We start from the raw sequence: 21,953 nt of genomic DNA, 5'->3' as shown, positions 1-21,953 counted from the left end.
CTCCCCTGATACGGGCGGATGGAGGTCCAGTACAAGTATAATGGACGCAATCCAATCATTCGGCTCTGCGTCACGTACGGACGGATCAATGTACATAAAGTAGCGTCCGAGAGACATCCTCCTCGTCCAGTGAGTCAGCTCGTAATCGGAGCTGCGGGACGGGGAAGGACAGGGGACCCTGCGTCTCCCTGTCAGGAGGACGGGGTCTGAGCCCAGAAGGAGAGTCCTTTGTGAGCTTTATTGTGCGAGCTGAAGCAGAAAACGCCCTGAGAGGGGAGCTGCATGCTCAGCAGATGCCAGGACAGCCGACCCCTGGAAATAGGATTCCCTCAGGGGTCAGCCACCGAAACCGGAGCAGATGGAGGGGCCACTAATTAGCAATCATTCGGCTCTGCCTCCAAGCTGAGGGGCCACCATGGTTATGAGCTCGGTACAGCCGTACGAGACTACCTGCAGTGCATAATAAAAACAACCTGCAGCCCTGCTCTGTGAGACATGCTGCAGAGGTGGGGGCTCTGTCAAGACTGGCCCCCAGCATATATAAACCGATAAAACAAGCAGCTGCACAACCGGAGGTTGTGGCTGCCAATCGTTTAAACAGACATGTCTGTGCCCCCTGGTCCCTCAGCCCAGGTTCCCACTTGTCACACTGTGGAATCTCTGTGCCTATGCAGGCACAGAGAACGCCGAGAAAATGGCGACCGGAGCGAGGAGAACGGGCGGGGCCTACTCTTAGAGCGGCAAAAGGATTCCCTCAGTGAGGTAGCCAGGGGAGGGAATCCTTCCTCAATGAGGAGTGTCCCTTCCCTTGTGCTGCGCAGCCGCTGGGCGGAGCTACACTGCCTCTCTGCAAGACTGACATGCAGAGACAGTGGAAACCGAAACTAGGCCTCAGGCGAAGCCGGGGCCTAGAGTAAAACATGCGGCCGGCGTGCAGGCACCATCGGCGCGGTTCTCCAGTGAAAACTGGAGAACCGGCCGGAAATGTTAACACCAAACATAAAACACACTCCCCCAATAAATAAACATAAAGGACCCCTGGAAAGACCACTTTCTGTGGTAATAACGTCTCATATACTTAGCTTGAGACGCAGGTTGCCAGGTTCCTGGGGGATGATAGCTCCGTCCAGCAGGGTCCTGCAAAAGGGCTGCGGATGGAGACCGGTCTCCTGCAAAGCAGTGAGAACCGTGTTGGCTCCCACTTCAAGCCAGAGCCCCAGCATGGGATGGTGAAGGAGCGCGGCATGAAAGGGATACAGCCCTGAAATCAACCTTAACAGCACCGCCCAGTGGGGTGAGAAGGGACATGCCGGGAGTCCAGACTGGACCCGCTTTTCTTCCAAATCTTTGTCCAAAAGGAAAAATCAAAAATCAAAATCAGAGAATGCATGTGTGTGTGACCTCCTGAAACACAAAGCATTAAACTGGCTAGGACTGGCTAGCAGGGGGTGTATATGCTAGGAGGGAGGAGCTACACGTTTTGAGTGTAGTAACTTTGTGTGTCCTCCGGAGGCAGTAGCTATACACCCATGGTCTGGGTCTCCCATAGGAACGATAAAGAAAAGCTTGTCATATGTGTTATGGTCCAGCCATCGATTTAATAGGGGATTCAAAACTAGCTGCGTAGACCTGTCACCAGCCAGAAATTATACAGGTGCAGAGTGGAAAAAAAGTACATGGAAAATAATGGATGCAGAAGATACAGGGGACAAGAATTGGAAGTAAATTTTATGAAGGGCAGAAAGGGACTAGATTAGATGAGGGAGCTGAAGTGATAGGCTAGTCTAAAGAAATGCGTTTTTAGGGCTCGTTTAAAGGTGTGGATGTTGGGAATTAATCGGATAGTCCTTGGTAGTGTGTTCCAGAGCATAGGCGCAGCTCGTGAAAAATCTTGAAGACAGGAGCGGGAAGTTCGAATTGTTGAGGATGTCCATCTTAAGCTCGCTTTACACGCTGCAATGTATCTTACAATGTGTCGGCGGGGTCACGTCGTAAGTGACGCACATCCGACATTGTAAGTACATTGCAGTGTGTGACAGGTACGTGCGATTGCAATTGAATGTTAACACGTTCATCGCATACACATCGTACCTGTCTCTAGAATTGCACATTAGATTGTTCATCGTACCCGGGGTAGCACACATTGCAGTGTGTGACACCCCGGGAACGATGAACAGATCTTACCTACGTCCTGCGGCTCCCGGCCCACAATGCGAAAGGAAGGAGGTGGGCAGGATGTTTAAGTCCCGCTTAGCTCCGCCCCTCTGCTTCTATTGGACGGCTGCCGTGTGACGCCGAACGTCCCTCCCACTCCAGGAAGTGGACGTTCGCCGCCCACAGCGAGGTCGTATGGACGGGTAAGTACGTGTGATGGGGGTTACTCGTATGTGCGGCACGTTCAACAAATTGAACGTGCCACACATACGATGGGGGCGTTGCAAATCGCATACGAAATCGTATGCGAAATTGCAACGTGTAAAGCAGGCTTTAGGTCATTAGCAGAGCGGAGGGCACGGGTGGGGCGATTGACAGAGATGAGGGGGTAGATGTAGGGCTGTGCGGAATCGTGGAGAGCTTTGTGAGTGAGTGATAAGTTTAATGAAGAGATCCCAGTGTAGGTCAGCGACTTTCATAGACCATGAGAATCACAGAAAACGCTCAGTGAGCTCGAGATCCATCTCACTAGGTGGACCATGTAATAATGTCATCATAGAAAAGCACCGATACGTAATCAGCCAAACCTAGAAATAACGATAAAAGGAACTGGGAGAGAATAGAAACATGTAGAGAATCCTGCAAAACACAGCTGGGGTTTTCTCTTAGACATTTTCTATGTTTAGTACCTTTTTAAATGGGTTTGTCCCCCTACTTTAATATTAATAGATCATTAGTATTAGATTAATCGGGCAGTGGCTACAGGGCAAGAATTAAGTTATATTCTCCCTGCAGCCACTAGGAGTACAGTGATTTAGTGACTACAATGATTATTCTGCAGCAGCAGTCACATCGAAAAACAACAATAAGAAGCTGGTGATTAAATTCAGAGTAAAAATATCTTACAAACAAGATATAATCCTAAAATAGAAATAACTAAACAGAAAATTGCGGGCATAGCAAAATTAAATAAAAACAGGCGCAAAAAAACCCCCCAAAAAAAACAGCTATCGTACCACCGCTGCAATTGTGCCTTGCTGGTGGCATCTGTCAGCAGCAGACCCAATCGTTCACTGTACAGATAGGTGGGCTATTGCAGGGGGTTTATAGCAACAAAGACACTAATATTAAAGTTGGAACATTCAGCCATCAAATATACTGGCGGACCTTGTGACAAATCACTGGATCTACACTGCTAGATTCAGGGATCGCGTTCTCAAACTTGGCCCCTATTAAATGCAGCAATATTGCTGTCTACAAAGGAGGCCATTGTGCTAGAGAGGAAATGCACAGAACATGGCTGTACTGCCACCTTGAGGCAAAAGACTGAAGCACGTCACGAAAAATTAAGGAGTGAAAAATACAACTCATCTAATAGAACAGAGATTACTGACAAGACACATTTGTGAAATCCCATTGATGTATATGCTGTAAAAAAAATGTCCATAATTTAAAGTTTATTATACTTTATGCCAGCATTACTCTGAAGAACACTGGCTGTCCGTTTTGGTTGAGAGAGCGATTATTAAATAGTTTGGGGGTTTTATGCAGCGCAATCGTGCTGCCAATGGCTGTACATGTATAGCCAATACTTACAGGGGATAACCATTGATCAGCTCCATCACCACAGCGTGTCTGTTGTAGTCACAGGGTTTTGGTACAGGGAATCCTCTGTCATACAAGGCCTAGGAGAAAGATGAAAAAACTGTCAGCCAAATAGGTTTCTAAACGTAAAAAAAACAAAAATAATAAATGTGCGTTTCTGAATTATACAAACTACAGTAACAAATTGAATTACTATAAAGGTTATAGAAAAGGTACGTGTGCAAGATCAGGACCCAGGTAGTAAATAGCTGAATCCAGGCGAAAAAAAAAAGGCGCAAGTATAGGAGACCTAAAACATAACTTAATAAAGTGCAGCTAAAAAGTGAACCCAAGCTCACTATGGGGGAGTAAAAACAAACAGACCGTAGCAATGATCGCAATCATGCTACACATAGGGCCAAACAATAGCCCAAGTCATCTCACCACTGGTAATATGATGCGGCAATACTGGCCTCAAACCTCATTTGTGAATGCCACCCAAAACGGGCTGCCAGGGTGTAGAATGACTATGGACTAGCAAACTTTTCTTTCCCACTCCTATAACAGGGGGAATCACCGACTGAAAGAAAGTGTGTCCAGAGTATACATTAATATATTAAATATACGGGTATCGTGGTAAGATTAAATCCCAGATAGGGAACGATCTTACCCGGTCTTGCAGAGATAAGGGCAACTTTAGAAAGGCATCAAGGCTTTTGGGGGAGCTGTCCACCAACTCATCAAATCCCACAGTTATGCCACAGAGGCGTCACCTCCATATAGTCAAGAAACACTCACTCCCAACGCGTTTCATGGGTAACAATCATCAGGGGAGTCCAGGTGAAGATTATTGGGTACGGCCCATGTACATCTTATGTGGCCATATTATCATGCCCAAGAGTACTCGCACATAAGCGTGCGTCAGGACCAAACTTTTTCAAAAGTGCCGCTTGATACTGTGGATCCCCTGGGTACATTGCTATTTTGAATTGACACGATCAGGACCCACTAAGTCCTAGACACGGCTGGTCCTGACCTGCGGGGCCGCGAGTCTCCTCCGCAGGAGAATGCGGCTGCCTGGGCGGTTGCGGTCTCGATCTTCTGTTCTCCCTATGGAGGACGCTTACAACTCCGCAGAAAACAATTGACATGCTGCGGCTCGGAAAGCTGCACCACAAGTCAGTTTGTATGAACTTAAAATTATAGACATATTACCTGTCATATCATACAAGTGATTAAAAATCTCTTTTGTGCCAACTGGAGAAATACTAATATTCCATCTATAAACAAAGCAATAGAAAGAATTTCCTCACACAATCTTTACGAATTTAAATTTGCTTTGAAAGATAGATTATATGATACCGTGTTTCCCCGAAAGTAAGACAGTGTCTTACATTCTTTTTACCCCCAAAAGTGCCACTGTGTCTTACTTTCGGGGTATGTCTTATATTGGAAAAAATCCCACAGCAATCGCAGCAAGTCTCCATGCAATGTACCGTATGGGGACTTGCCGCGATTGCGCCTTAAGTGTACCGCAAGTTAAGGAAACTTAACCACCAGCGGCTGCACATGAGGGCACTGAGGCTGAGTGATTTTGTATGTTGTCCATGGTCCTGATGGACCACGGACAACATTACTGCAACATTTCAACATTTCTCGGTAGCCGAGCGTTCAGCTGAGCGCCCGACCGCCGGCATGTGTCAGCTCTCAGCTGAGCGCTAAGCCGCCGGCATGTCAGGGCGTTCAGCTGAGCGCCAGGCCGCCGGCATGTGTCAGCTCTCAGCTGAGCGCCCGACCGCCGGCATGTGTCACCTCTCAGCTGAGCGCTAAGCCGCTGTAACTGTACTGTAAAGAAGAAAATAAATAAATAAATTTTTACTACGTCTTACTTTCGGGGTACGTCTTACATTAGCCGACCCCCCCCAAAACCCCCAATACGTCTTACTATCGGGGTGTCTTACTATCGGGGAAACACGGTAAGTACTCGGGGAGATGGAGCCTTTGATCAAAGAAGTTCAATCCCGATCTTATTATATTAAATCCTTGAGTTAGTGGAGCTACTAGCTGTAAAAATGATTCTCAGTCTTTTATTCTAATAGTTACGTTAGCAATTTATGTGTTAAAAGAGATTCCGTTTCAATTTTCAGCCAAATTTGTACAATTCTAGTTTGCCTTTTTCTTTAATCCTATAGACTTTCCCTTTTTTTTTTTTTTTACTTTCCCCTCTTCCCTGCCCCACGTTTTCTATTTCAAAAGTTGAATGCCAAGTTAACTTTAGATTGTAATTTGACTAATTGTTAAATTTTACTGTGTGAACATTTTTTTAACCAAATTTTTAAAATAAAATATGTACACAAGTCAGTGTTTGCTGCGGGAAAAACAAGCACAGTGGGGAGGAGATTTCTAGAAATCCATCCACTGTGCTTGTACTGTACAATGCAGCGTTTTGGATATAGCCGAAGCATGCTGCATCCAAAATGCTGTAAACACGTACCCTAAGGCGGTTTGTCAGGTAGCAGTTTAGAAAGAAAAATCTAAAAAAAATATAAAAATAAATTAAAAAAAAAAAAAAAAGTCTTGCAAAATGACAAAATAAATCATTATCTCAGAACCTCCTGCTCCAACCGGATAGGCGTTTGACCTTGTAACTAATCACTGCCGGAGTGTGATGACCAACAGGGCCTGATCTGTGCTGATCATTCAGGGTGTACAGAGTCATGACTGTCTCTATCCATCTGGTCCTGGATGCATGATATGTGACTGCTAAAGCAATCGTCGATTGCGGTGATTGGCTGCAGTGGTCACAAGACAGTCTGGCAGGAACAGGAATGGAATATGAAGATGGGCAGGAACCCAGACAGTGTTGGACAATGAGTGGGGAGGGATAGGATAATTCAGTGTACTGTATTTTTATTTTTAATACAAAATATAAAATTTAATAGAATATATTTCTTTTTAAGCCATTTGACCAAGCCCTAAGGCACATGCAGTAACATGGTAACCAAATTAGTGATCTTTGATTCTCTGTGTGGATTAGCACTCTGATGTGCAATGAGGCTCCTAAAATGATGAAGCATAGCGCCATCTTACAGCATATAAGGGAACTGCATGAATCACAATTGTATAACACTGTGAATACATTCTTTAAAAGGATTTTGCATATTTAATTGCCACCCTACTGTATACCAATGATGTGCTAGTACGGGTTGGACCTTTGGGACCACCACTGTTTTTTTTTTTCTCCTGAAAGTGCCTTACCAAACAACAGATCCTTATTAATCCCCTAATAATGGAATATTCTGGGAAGTGCCAACATTTTAAACCAGAGGTAAAAAGAAAAAAATGCAGTGTTAGGTGCGCTGCTGACCAAATAGACGGGCCAAAAGATTAAAAGATTTTTGCATTATAGCTTAAAGATAACAGTTGATGGACACTACGCGTCACGGGGGCGAACGGTCTCCTTTGTCAGGTGATGAAGGGGACGGTCTGCCCCCATAAAGCGTAGTGTCCATCAACTTATCTTTTAAATATAATAAATTACAAAAATCTTTTACTCCCCTGACCCATCTGATCAGCAGCACACCTAACACCGCTTTATTTTTTTTTTTTTACCTCTGGTTCCTATGCACTCACCACCTGTGAGTGAGCGGTGGTGCTGAAGCGATCAGACACCGCGTGTTTGCGAGTCACTGACCTGTGCTCCCTGGGTGTGCACCACACAGCAGCGGACACCGGTACCTACGTGGCAGTTTACAGGATGCGCCTCTCCAGCGTCGGATCATCTCTGAACAGTTCTCCCTATCTCCTGGACACCATCCCGGGTGGCAGCATCACTATGCACCTTCATCAGTGTTGTGCCTGCAGCGCAACACACCCAGGTGAGTGGATTACACTATAGCATTACTTGTCACTAAGAAGCTTCACAGAAGCGTCCTCTCTTTTCTCTCTCTCATAATATTTAAAAGGCATGGGAGGCTTTAAAACTAGATGTAGATGTCTCTACTGTGGAGCTTCCGCACAGAAGATGATGAGGATAGCATTATTAAGGCTGAGGCCACACGGGGATTACTGCAAGTCCTCACATGACACTCGGCTCAGGCTCGAAGCACAGCGGGAGCAGAGTGTCATGCGACTGTGGTCCGATCAGACCACAGCTGCAGAGGGGAGGGATTTATCTCCCGATCTCCTCCATTGCCGGCTGATGTGAGAATCGCACTGCTCTACACCGATGTAATGCAAGGTTTCTCTCGCCCCATAGACTTGTGTGGGTGCGAGTGAAACAGGATCGCATTGCACCCACAGCATGCGATTGTTTTGGTCCGATTAGGGCTGAGAAAACAGTCGCTCATGGGAGCTGCCCCATAGAGTAATATTGGTCTGAGTGGAATGCGATTTTTTCACATTCCACTCACTTTGTATTACTAGTCATGTGCTGACGCAAAGGAGGAGCATGAATTGACATGTTACAGATAATACACTTACAGGTCTGATCCATCTACAGATATCTATGCATGCTATGAAAACCATCATAAGGCTGCTTTCACATATCCGGTTTGAGCAGTGCGGTTCAATCCGGCTGTGAAACCTATGCAACGGATGCGACGAAAACACCGCATCCTTTGTATAAGTTTTTACATGCGGCCCGTCCGTTTTTTTTCCCGGTTGCGGCACGCTACTGAGTATACGCAGTGGAAGAAACCGCATGCGGCGGCCGGATGCGGTTTTTGCCGCATCGCACCACATCCGGCGTCCATTGAAAAATGCACTGCAGCGTCCAGATGCGGCGCAATGCGGGTTTTTTTGCCAGAGCAAAAAAAGTGCCAGGGAACGTTCCATCCGGCCGCCGCATCGGCTAAATCTGCCGCATGCGGCAAAAAACGGACGGAACGCAAGCCCATGCGGCACATTGCAAGTCAATGCTGGAAAAAATGAAACCGGTCGTTTTTTCAGCAGAGCGCCGGATTGTGCCGCACTGCTACAGCCGGATGTATGAAAGTAGCCTCAATATCTCATGCTGTAAGCTGGTGGTGTAAAACATAGCTGATTTTCTGCAAGCAAATACAAAGAAAAAGTCAGCGTTTTACTTCATGGGAACTTAGCCTAAAAATCCCCTTCCAACCCATCAGTAACCTGCAGCTGTAAGTGATGTCTGTACGCTGCTGACATGTCTGCAGGGACTGGGAATGTCAACTTCACCCCAGAGCACATGGCATTAGGAGAGGCTCATGTATACAATTACCTTGATGTTTTTTTTTAATGGCTGAGATGCAGTATACCATCCACATTTAAGGGTTGAGAGATTAGGGGTTTCTAATTTGGCAAGGGGCGCACAAAAGCATACAAACAATAGATAGAGTCATGCACATGGCAAAAACATATACACACAAATACATACACAAATTTATATATACAGTGCCTACAAGTAGTATACAACTACTTGTAGGCACTGTATATTTTATATATATTTATATATATATATATATTTATTACACACACATATATATACACACATACACAAACACATATATATATACACATACATACACATATATATACACACACAAAAATAGAAAGTTTAAAAAAAAAAAGCTACTGGCAGTGTAACGTAGGGCTGAGAGTCATACCCCTGGATTTATACTGATAATACTTGGGCCTGAACACAGTGCACAGACATCAGTGATCATTTACGGTTCCCAGTATTAGCAATTACCATGAAGGACAAAAGATGGCTGTGCCCAGGGTAAGCCGGGCTTTGATCTGCAGGCATTTAGCTGATGGATATACAGAAAACCAATTAGACTGTGGAATTTCCAGCTTAAGGATGACATTCCTCCTTGGGAACAGCAGAAGCAATGTAATACACGTCTGCAGAGCACCGGCTTTCCATGTGTCTCCGGCCTCCAGAAGAGGAATGAGCGATACATAGAGGAAATAACAAATCGCTTGTTCTGCACAGAATCACCGAGATATCCGACCTATTGAATAATGGATTTATTAGGGTCCTAAGGTAATATCGTACTCGTCACTTCACTACAGTACATTGGGGCCCTATATCTATTGGCATAATCCAGAGCTCCAGACATGGAAAGCATAACAGGATGTATGGATCACCAGGAACATCTTAACTGTCATTACTTATAATAACATTTCTCATTACAGAAGGGATGGTACATGTTTACTGTACACACATATATACAGAAACCGCAATCCCATAGGCTGCCATAGTCTGGAAGAAATACAACTGGGAGCTCTCTAAAGTAAGCAATTAGGTGAGAAATGAAGCCTAACCTGGACTAAAACCTAGGTTAAGTTAAGTCCCACTTTATTGCGTATCTGACAGATAAATAAGCAAAGAAAAAGTAACTTGCTTTTTAGAAATCACAGGAGGGCACAATAGGGAATGTCACCAGGTTTTACCACCTAATCTGAGAGCAGCATAGAGACAGAGACCCCAAGTGACACATCGCTGTATGCTGCTTGCTGTAGTTTTGATGAAATCACTATGCAATCAGCAGGAGATCATCACTAGTCCTCTATCTCCATGTATAACCCCGTCCACACCACTGATTATGGACAGAAAGCTGCCAATCAGTGGTGTGGGCGAGATTATATAGAGCTAAAGGCCCAGTCACACACAACGACTTACCAGCGATCCCGAAAACGATGCGGCCTGATAGGGATCGCAGGTAAGTCGCTGGGAGGTCGCAGGTGAGATGTCACACAGTGAGATCTTACCAGCGATGCAGGAACAATACAGGTCGCAGTAGCGACCTGTATAACGATCTCAGCAGTTACTGTGACCCTGTCACACAGTGTCAAACACAGCGATGGGTCCTGCCCAGCAGGACATTGCCTTTGAAGAAAATGGCCTGGACCATTCTGCAATGACTAGCGATCTCACAGCAGGGGCCTGATCGCTGGTAGGTGTCACACATAAGATCGCTAACGGGATCGCTACTGCGTCACAGAAACCATGACTCAGCTGCGATCTCGCTAGCGATCTCGTTATGTGTGACGGTACCTTTAGCATTCAGAGAACTTACCAGATCTACTGCAAATAAAACAGTGATTTTATCAAAGCAAGCAGCTCATTAAGTGACATCTCTAGAATCAGGGTCTCTGCACTTACGTCATGCTGCTCTCAGATTACATAACCTAAAATTTCATCACAGCTCCCCTTGAAATACACACTAAGATAAATATGTGCTACTGAAAAGAAGGGAATTTTGTTTACTTACCGTAAATTCCTTTTCTTCTAGCTCCTATTGGGAGACCCAGACAATTGGGTGTATAGCTTCTGCCTCCGGAGGCCACACAAAGTATTACACTTTAAAAAGTGTAACCCCTCCCCTCTGCTATACACCCTCCCGTGCATCACGGGCTCATCAGTTTTGGTGCCAAAGCAGGAAGGAGGAAACTTATAAATTGGTCTAAGGTAAATTCAATCCGAAGGATGTTCGGAGAACTGAAACCATGAACCAAAAGAACAATTCAACATGAACAACATGTGTACACAAAAGAACAACAGCCCGAAGGGAACAGGGGCGGGTGCTGGGTCTCCCAATAGGAGCTAGAAGAAAAGGAATTTACGGTAAGTAAACAAAATTCCCTTCTTCTTTGTCGCTCCATTGGGAGACCCAGACAATTGGGATGTCCAAAAGCAATCCCTGGGTGGGTAAAAGAATACCTCGATAAAAAGAGCCGAAAAACAGCCCCCTCTTACAGGTGGGCAACTGCCGCCTGAAGGAGTCGCCTACCTAGGCTGGCATCTGCCGAATCATCGGCATGCACCTGATAGTGTTTCGTGAAAGTGTGCAGACTCGACCAGGTAGCCGCCTGACACACCTGCCGAGCCGTAGCCTGGTGTCGCAATGCCCAGGACACCGACGGCTCTGGTAGAATGGGCCTTCAGCCCTGCAGGAATCGGAAGCCTAAAAGAACGGTAGGCTTCAAGAATCGGTTCCTTGATCCACCGAGCCAAGGTTGACTTGAAAACCTGAAATCCCTTACTCTGGCCCGCGATAAGGACAAGAGCGCATCAGACCGGCGCAGGGGCGCCGTGCGATAAATGTAGAGCCGGAGTGCTCTCACCAGATCTAATAAATGCAAATCCTTTTCACCTTGGTGAACTGGATGCGGACCCAAAGAGGGTAAGACGATATCCTGATTGAGATGAAACGGGGATACCTTAGGGAGAAAGTCCAGGACCGGACGTAGAACCACCCTATCCTGGTGAAACACCAGGAAGGGGGCTTTGCATGACAGCGCTGCTAGCTGAGATACTCTTCTGAGTGATGTGACTGCCACTAGGAAGGCCACCCTTTGCGAAAGGCGAGATAGAGAGATCCCGCATCGGCTCGAAAAGTGGCTTCTGAAGAGTCGTCAGCACCCTGTTAAGATCCGAGGGTGTTAACGGACGCTTGTAAGGTGGGACCGGAAAGCGCCGATACTTGTCCCTTGAGAGAGCCGAGAGACAAGCCCTTGTCCATTCCGGATTGAAGGAAAGAAAGAAAAGTGGGCAAGGCAAACGGGCAGGGAGTAAAACCCTGATCAGAGCACCAGGATAAGAAAATCCTCCAAGTCCTGTGATAGATCTTGGCGGACGTTGGTTTCCTGGCCTGTCTCATGGTGGCAATGACATCTGGAGATATCCCTGATGACGCTAGGAGCCAGAACTCAATGGCCACACAGTCAGGTTTAGAGCCGCAGAATTCAGAAGGAAATATGGATCTTGAGACAGCAAGTCTGGTCGGTCTGGGAGTGTCCACGGTTGACCCACCGTGAGGTGCCACAGATCCGGGTACCACGATCCCTCGGCCAGTCTGGAGCGACGAGGATGGCGCGGCGACAGTCTGACCTGATCTTGCGTAACACTCTGGGCAGTAGTGCCAGAGGAGGAAAAACATAAGGCAGTCGAAACTGCGACCAGTCGTGAACTAGCGCGTCTGCCGCCAGAGCTCTGTGATCCTTGGACCGAGCCATGAATGCCGGGACTTTGTTGTTGTGCCGAGACGCCATTAGATCGATGTCTGGCGTTCCCCAGCGGCAACAGATCTCTAGAAACACGTCCGGGTGAAGAGACCATTCCCCTGCGTCCATGCCCTGGCGACTGAGAAAATCTGCTTCCCCGTTTTCTACGCCCGGGATGTGAACTGGGAGATGGTGGAGGCTGTGGCTTCCGCCCACAGCCGAATCCGCCGAACTGCTCGGAAGGCTTGACGACTGCGCGTGTGCCGCCCTGGTGGTTGATGTACGCAACCGCCGTGGCGTTGTCCGACTGAATTCGGATCTGCCTGCCCTCCAGCCACCGCTGGAACACCTTTAGGGCTAGATCCACTGCCCTTATCTCCAGAACATTGATCTGAAGGGAGGACTCTGCCGGAGTCCAGGTTCCCTGAGCCGAGTGGTGGAGGAAGACCGCTCCCCACCCTGACAGACTCGCGTCCGTCGTGACCACAGCCTCAGCTGGGGGCCGGGAGGATTTTTCCTCCGCCCAGGAAGTGGAAAGAAGACACCACTGAAGAGAGGTTTTGCCGCAAGGGAAAGAGAGACGTTCTTGTCTAGGGACGTCGACCTCCTGTCCCATTTGCGGTGTCCGATAGAATCGGACGCAGACGAAACTGCGCAAGGGAACTGCCTCCCTTGCTGCCACCATCTTCCTTAGAAAGTGCATGAGGCGCCTCAAGGGGTGACTGGGCCCGAAGGAGAGATTGTACCCCTGTCTGTAGTGAACGCTGACTATGCAGCGGAAGCTTCACTATCGCTGAGAGAGTATGAAACTCCATCCCGAGGCAAGTCAGTGATTGGGTCGGTGTCAGTTTTAACCTTGGCAATTTGATGATCCACCCGAACCCCTGGAGAGTCTCCAGAGCAATGGTCAGGTTGTGTTGACATGCCACCCAGGAGGGTGTCTTGACTAGAAGATCGTCTAGGTAAGTGATCACCGAGTGGCCCTTGTAGGACCGCCACCACTGCTGCCATGACCTTGGTGAAGACCCGTGGGGCTGTCGTCAGGCCGAATGGCAGTGCCACGAACTGAAGTGTTCGTCCCTGAGGCGAAACGCAGAAAGCGTTGAAGCTCTGGTGCGATTGGCACATGGAGATAAGCATCCTTGATGTCAATTGATGCTAGGAAGTCTCCTTGTGACATCGAGGCTTCAGAGTGTTCACCGCCTGAAAAAGTGCATCGGCTCGCTCGGGGGGCGGAGATGTTTTGAAGAAACGAGTCGGAAGACGAGAGCAGAGCTCTATCCTGTAACCGTGAGACAGAATGTCTCTCACCCATCGGTCTTGGACATGTGGCCACCAGGCGTCGCAAAAGCGGGAGAGCTTGCCACCGACCGAGGACGCGGTCTTGGTGAGGCCGAAGTCATGAGGAAGCCGCCTTGTGACTTAGACCGCCATGCAGACGAGTTCCTCTAGCCCTCCTCTGACCTGTTGGACGTGGGGGAACGGAACTTGCTGAGGACCGAAATGACCGAAACCTTTGGACTGGGGCAAGGACGAGACCTTTCCCTTGGACTGTCTAGTAACTTCATCCAATTGCTCGCCAAACAAACGGTCGCCAGAAAATGGCAAACCGGTTAAGAACTTCTTGGAAGCAGAGCCTGCCTTCCATTCACGTAGCCACATGGCCCTGCAGACTGCCACCGAATTGGTGGATGCTACCGCTGTACGGCTCGCAGAGTCCAGGAACGGCGTTCATGGCGTAGAACGAAAAAACCTATGCCTGAGAAGTGAAGGACACAACCTGCGGGGCAGATGTATGTGCAACCGCAATAATCTCAGCCAGAGAAGTTGAGATAGCTTGGAGTGCCCTCACGGCTGCGAAGGCTGGAGCAAAAGATGCGACTATGGCTTCATAGATGGATTTCATCCTAAGCTTTATTAGCCTGTCAGTGGCATTCGTGAGAGATGGCAGCTGCCACTAATACTACGGATCTAGCCGCCAGCCAAGAGACTGGAGAATCCACCCTGTGACACTGAGCCCAACCCTTAACAACGTCAGGGGGGAAAAGGGTAACGCGTGTCAATAAGGCGCTTAGTAAGCGTTTGTCCGTAAAGTTCTGTGCTTTTGGACGGCCCCTCTGGAGTTAGAGTGATCGAAACACGCACTCCTGATGAAGCCGGGGAAGGTTCTCAGCGGGCCCGCTTAGCCTATCAAAGGCCGCGGTCCGTGACGGAGTTCTCACCGTGGGATCTGGGTATTACCCCAGGAGCCCCTTGTTGTACCGACCCAGAGGGACCCGGGAGCGATGAACTCACAGCTCCCTGGCCCTGTGTTATCGGTCTGGACTGCAAGGCTTCCAGTATCTTAGCAGACCCTCTGTCCATAGACTGAGTCCTGGAATGTGAAAGCTACTCAGAGATTTGCTGATTCCAACATGCAAACTCTGTCCCTGTCATCGGCGGTACCACCTGGCCGAGGGTCCCACCAGTGCAGGAGGCTCCGGCTGAGTGAGTGCCCTCGGGGCCAAGCATTGTACACAATGAGGGTATGTGGAACCTGCCTGTAATATAGCCGCACAAGAGGTACAGGTTGTAAAATAAGCCAGTACCTTGGCACCCTTACTCTTTAAGAGCAGACAACAGCATGTCGTCCGCAGAGTAATCAGTGAGGGTATACAGCCAAAGGCAAATAATGCTGCCGAACATTGAGATCATATACCATATAAATAAACAAATATATATATATATATATATATATATATATATATATATATATATATATATATATATATATATATATATATATATATATATATATATATATATATATATATATATACACACTGCGGCACCAAGGGGGGTCAGCACCTGAAAACTGGTGCCCCACAGTGCTCAGTGAGGGGGAAGGAGGATACCAATGTATGCTCCAGCCCTCCCTGCCGACGTCCAGTCGGCCGTCCCGTCGTTACCCCTGACTGGCAGGCCCGAGAACGGGAGTATATGGTACTAGGCCGCAAGAGCCGGGGACTAAATTTAAAAACGCGGCCGGCAAACATGGCGCGGTCGGCGCGGTAGTCCCAGTCTCACAAACCACTCAGCAACCGCTGCGGCATTTGTAACACAGATGCTGCATGCACCGTCCCTCAGGGGACACAGAGTACCTCATGATGCAGGGCTCTGTCCCTGATGATGTCCAGTCTCCTGTCCGTCAGAATCCCCCAGGGGCTGCGGATGGAGTCCGGTCCCAGAGCATGGCGACCGGTTAGGATCCCCCTCTCCCAGAGCAGTGTTGAGCAGATTCTGAGATCCTCCACCGGCAGAATTATAACAATGGCTGCCGGCGTTCTGAGGGGAGGAGAGAGCCGTGGGCGGAACCGCAAAAGTGCGGGAACCTGGTGGCCCATAGTGATCAGTGAGGGGGGCGGAGGACAGCGAAGTGTGCTCCAGCCCTCAATGTCGGCATCATACCGACCGTCCCGCCTTTCTCCCTGACTGGCAGGCTCAGGGGCGGGAGTTTAACACACTAGGCCGCAAAAGCCGGGGACTAAAGTAAAAACCGCGGCCGACTAACAGGCACGGTCGGCGCGGTAGTCCCAGACAAAAAATCCACACCGCAGTCGCAGCTGCGTCTGAGGCCAAGGTGCTTCATGCACCGTCCCAACGGGGACACAGAGTACCTGTAGATGCAGGGCCATGTCCCTGACGATACTCCGTCTCCTGTCCGGCAGATTCCCCCAGGGGCTGCGGAGGGAGCCCGGTCCCAGTGGCTGGATGACCGGTTAGGATCCCACTTCCCCAGAGTCCCTAAGGGATGGGGAAGGAAAACGGCATGTGGCTCCTGCCTGTGTACCCGCAATGGGTACCTCAACCTTAACAGCACCGCCGACTCAGTGGGGTGAGAAGGGAGCATGCCGGGGGCCCTGTTAGGGGCCCTCTTTTCTTCCATCCGATATAATCAGCAGCTGCTGCTGACTAAAATGTGGAGCATTGTGTGCATGTATGCCTCCTTCAACACAAAGCATAACAACTGATGAGCCCGTGATGCACGGGAGGGTGTATAGCAGAGGGGAGGGGTTACACTTTTTAAAGTGTAATACTTTGTGTGGCCTCCGGAGGCAGAAGCTATACACCCAATTGTCTGGGTCTCCCAATGGAGCGACAAAGAAAGCATTGGTAAAACCAAACAACGGGAGTTCAATTATGGTGGGAAAATTTAACGGGTGGGAGAAAATTTACAAAAGGGAGAGGAAAAGACAAATGGGTTGTCTACTACTCAGACAACCCTTCTCAATCAGTTTGTTTCCTCCTTATAAATTAATAACACCTATAATCAGCTGCGGTGGTGACACTGTTTCTCAGGGCTATACATATCATGTGATCCCTTCAGCCAATCAGCGACTGCTTTACTGTCCACCCCTGCAGACAAATCAGACATCCAAAGGAAGTGTATGCAAAGGAGAACAATGAGCAAAAATTGCTGAATAAAAATATTTTTTTATTACTTATAATCAAAGTGCACAGTACATAAATTATTTATAGAAACGTAATACAAGGGATGTATAAGAGGACAAGGGGATCAAACAACTGGGCTGTTGTAATAAAGTAGAATTCTGCTGTAAAGATAAAAAAAAGTGACTGTGCATAGTTGTAGCCCTATGTAAACTGATACCTCAAGCACATCGCTGAAGAGAACAAGATATGTGTGTTGTACCATAGAAAGAATCCAACCCTTTAAAGTTATATGGGTAATTGATAACATGCACATAGAGAAAAAAAGTGGATCAGTACACTATCAGAGTGCAGTGGCTAGGAAAAATCCAAGTGCCAAAAAAAATAAAAAATTTATATATATAATAATAATATATAACACACACACACACACACACACACACACATACATACATATTGTTATATATATATATATATATATATATATATATATATATATAATAAATTATATATATATTTATTATTATATATATATATATATATATATATATATATATATATATATAATAATAATATATATAACAATATATATATATATATATATATATAAATAATATATATATATAACAATATATTATATATATATATATATATATATATATATATATATATATATATATATATATATATATTTATATATTTATATATATATATATATATATATATATATATAAATAAAGAGAATTTTGTTTACTTACCGTAAATTCTTTTTCTTATAGTTCCGACATGGGAGACCCAAACCATGGGTGTATAGCTACTGCCTCCGGAGGACACACAAAGTACTACACTCAAACGTGTAGCTCCTCCCTCCGGCTATATACACCCCCTGGATGACAATCTACCCAGTTCAGTGCAAAAGCTGAAGGAGGACATCCACCCATAAGTAGAGAAAGAGTAAAACTCGGAAAGACCAGAACTCTGTCTACTAACAACAGCCGGTGAAACACACGGAACAAAAAACTGCCAACAGGCAACAGGGAGGGTGCTGGGTCTCCCATGTCGGAACTATAAGAAAAAGAATTTACGGTAAGTAAACAAAATTCTCTTTTTCTTTATCGTTCCTTATGGGAGACCCAAACCATGGGATGTTCCAAAGCAGTCCATGGGCGGGAAATAAACCAACTGAGAAGTAGGCAAAACCTAACTTCACAAATGGGCGACAGCCGCCTGAAGGATGCATCTGCCCAAGCTCGCATCTGCCGAAGCATGAGCATGCACCTGGTAGTGCTTCGAAAAAGTGTGCAGACTGGACCATGTGGCAGCCTGACAAACCTGCTGAGCCGTAGCCTGGTGCCTGAAAGCCCAGGAGGCACCGACAGCTCTGGTCGAGTGCGCCTTAATCCCCGGCGGGGGAGGCACCTGAGAACACTGGTAGGCATCGGAGATAGCCGACCTGATCCAACGAGCTAGAGTCGGTTTAGAAGCAGCGAGACCCTTGCGCTGACCAGTGGTTAGCACAAAAAGAGATGTGCACCGCCTAAAAACAGCGGTGCGTGACACATAGATTCGGAGCGCCCGCACCAAATCTAAGGAGTGCAACGCCTTCTCAAAGCGATGCACCGGGGCCGGACAAAGAGAAGGTAATGAAATGTCCTGGTTAAGGTGGAAAGGAGACACCACCTTAGGGAGAAAGTCCGGAGTCGGACGAAGAACCACCTTGTCTTGGTGAAACACCAAAAAGGGGGATTCTGAAGAGAGCGCAGCCAAATCCGAAACTCTCCTGAGAGAAGTTATGGCTACTAGAAAAACAACTTTCTGTGAAAGTCTAGACAAGGGAACTTCCCTGAGAGGCTCAAAGGGGGGTTTCTGTAAGGCCGTGAGGACCAGATTAAGGTCCCAGGGATCCAAGGGCCGCCGGTAAGGAGGAATGATGTGAGATGCGCCCTGCATGAAGGTGCGCACCTGAGCCAGTCGGGCGATACGCCGCTGGAACAATACCGACAGAGCCGACACCTGTCCCTTAAGGGAATTGAGGGACAGTCCTAGCTGTAGACCGGACTGTAGAAAAGACAGGATGGTCGGCAAGGAGAACGGCCAAGGGGCATGGCCGGACGAACGACACCAGGACAGGAAAATTTTCCAAGTCCTGTGGTAAATCTTGGCCGAGGAAGACTTCCGAGCCTGAGTCATGGTGGAGATGACCTCAGAGGGAATGCCTGAAGCCGTCAGGATCCAGGACTCAAGAGCCACGCCGTCAATCTGAGAGCCGCAGAATTCTGGCGGAAGAACGGACCTTGAGAGAGAAGGTCTGGGCAATCCGGGAGACGCCACGGCACCTCTACGGACAGACGGAGCAGGTCTGGGTACCATGCTCGCCTGGGCCAGTCCGGAGCAATGAGCATGACTCGACGGCCCTCCATTCTGATCTTGCGCAGAACCCTGGGCAAGAGCGCTAGAGGGGGAAACACATAGGCCAGACGGAACTGAGACCAATCTTGAACCAGTGCGTCTGCTGCGAAGGCTTGAGGATCGTGGGAGCGAGCCACGTTAAACCGGAACCTTGTAGTTGTGCCGGGATGCCATTAGATCTACCTCTGGAGTGCCCCACTTGCGGCAGAGTGATTTGAACACTGACGGATGCAGGGCCCACTCGCCGCCGTCTACGGTTTGACGGCTGAGATAATCGGCCTCCCAGTTTTCTACGCCTGGGATGTGGACTGCAGATATGGTGGACTTCGAGTCCTCCGTCCACTGGAGGATTCGTTGAACCTCCAGCATCGCCAGACGGCTGTGAGTCCCGCCCTGGTGATTGATGTAGGCAACCGCTGTCGCGTTGTCTGACTGGACTCGGATGTGCTTGCCCACCAACAGGTGGTGAAAGGCTAGGAGAGCTAGAAACACAGCTCTGATCTCCAGCACATTGATTGAGAGAGCTGATTCGGACGAAGTCCAAGTGCCCTGTGCTCGGTGATGGAGAAATACTGCTCCCCAACCGGAGAGACTGGCATCCGTGGTGAGGATTACCCAGGACGGAGTCAGGAAGGAGCGTCCCTGTGACAGAGAGAGGGGCCGAAGCCACCACTGAAGAGAGCTCCTGGTTTGTGGCGACAGAGCCACTAGCCTGTGCAAGGAAGAGGTCCGCTTGTCCCAACAGCGGAGAATGTCCAGCTGCAGGGGACGCAGATGGAACTGAGCAAAGGGAACCGCTTCCATTGACGCCACCCATTTGACCCAGCACCCGCATGAGGTGTCTGATGGAATGACGGCGGTGCCTCAGCAGAGAGCGTACCGCCAGACGAAGAGACTGCTGTTTGACTAAGGGCAGCTTCACAAGTGCCGGCAGAGTCTCGAATTGCATCCCTAGGTACTCGAGTTTCTGGGTTGGAATCAGAGTGGACTTGGGCAAATTGACAAGCCACCCGAACTGGACTAGAATGGCGAGAGTGAGCGAGACACTCCGCTGGCAGTCTGGACTGGATGAGGCCTTGACTAGAAGGTCGTCCAGGTAAGGAATCACTGCCAACCCCTGGAGGTGCAGGACCGCAACCACTGCTGCCATGACCTTGGTGAATACTCGAGGGGCCGTGGCTAGGCCGAAGGGGAGAGCCACGAATTGGAAATGTTCCTCTCCGATTGCAAAGCGTAGCCAACGCTGGTGCGAAACCGCAATAGGAACATGCAGATAGGCATCTCTGATGTCGATGGATGCCAGAAAATCTCCTTGGGTCATTGAGGCAATGACCGATCTCAGAGATTCCATGCGAAAGTGCCGCACCTGAACGTGCTTGTTGAGAAGCTTGAGATCCAGGATGGGCCGGAAGGAACCGTCCTTTTTGGGGACTAGAAAGAGGTTTGAGTAGAAACCGCTGAACCGTTCCCGGGCGGGAACCGGAACAATTACAACGTTGGCCTGCAGGGATGCCACGGCCTGAGAGAAGGCGGCGGCTTTGGAGCAGGGGGGGGTGGACAGAAAAAAATCTGTTTGGCGGGCTGGAAGAAAATTCTATCCTGTAGCCGTGGGAGATGATATCCCGCACCCACTGATCGGAGACGTGTTGAAACCACACGTCGCCAAAGTGGGAGAGCCTGCCACCGACCAAGGACGTTGCTGGCGTAGCCAGATAGTCAAGAGGAGGCTGCCTTAGTGGCAGCGGCTCCTCCGGCCTTTTGAGGATGCGGCTTTGCGCGCCAGTTGGGTTTACGATCCTTGGCTGCGGTAGTGGACGAGGTCGAGGGCTTAGAGGCTGACCAGTTAGAGGAACGAAAGGAACGAAAATTCGATTGGTTCCTGCTCTGGACCGGTTTCCTGGCCTTAGTTTGCGGCAAGGAAGTACTCTTTCCGCCAGTAGCTTCCTTAATTATGTCATCCAGCTGTTCTCCAAACAGCCGGGACCCAGCAAAAGGGAGACTCGCAAGGTACTTCTTAGAGGAAGCGTCTGCTTTCCACTCTCGAAGCCACAAGATCCTGCGGATCGCGAGGGAGTTAGCGGAGGCCACCGGATGCAAAAGCCGAAGCTTGAGAAGTTAAGGCATCCATCTCAGGAATAGAGTCCCTGGTGAGTGAATGCATCTCCGCCAGAGAGGCAGAGACTGCCTTAAGAGCCCATACTGCCGCAAAAGACGGGGAGAACGAGGCTCCTGCCGCCTCATATACAGACTTGGCCAGAAGGTCAACCTGGCGGTCAGTGGGATTTTTAAGAGAAGTGCCATCAGCCACAGCTACGACTGTGCGGGCTGAGATTCTGGACACCGGAGGGTCTACCTTTGGGGACTGGGCCCATTCCTTAACCACCTCTGGTGGAAAAGGAAAACGGTCA

The 21,953-nt window shown here is 48.5% G+C and overlaps 1 protein-coding gene across 1 annotated transcript in view; it reads right to left on the bottom strand.

The window, feature by feature from the left end:
* RIOK2 (RIO kinase 2) overlaps positions 1–21,953 on the bottom strand; it is a 119,303-nt gene that overhangs the window by 48,521 nt on the left and 48,829 nt on the right. The window contains exon 5 of the mRNA XM_075325067.1: positions 3,751–3,839. Within this exon, the coding sequence (XP_075181182.1) occupies positions 3,751–3,839 (89 nt within the window). The remainder of the gene's footprint in view (positions 1–3,750; positions 3,840–21,953) is intronic.

This window comes from Anomaloglossus baeobatrachus, chromosome 1, assembly GCF_048569485.1.
Source record: "Anomaloglossus baeobatrachus isolate aAnoBae1 chromosome 1, aAnoBae1.hap1, whole genome shotgun sequence".
NCBI classification, from domain to species: Eukaryota; Metazoa; Chordata; class Amphibia; order Anura; family Aromobatidae; genus Anomaloglossus; species Anomaloglossus baeobatrachus.
This window is presented reverse-complemented; position numbering and strand designations above follow the sequence as displayed.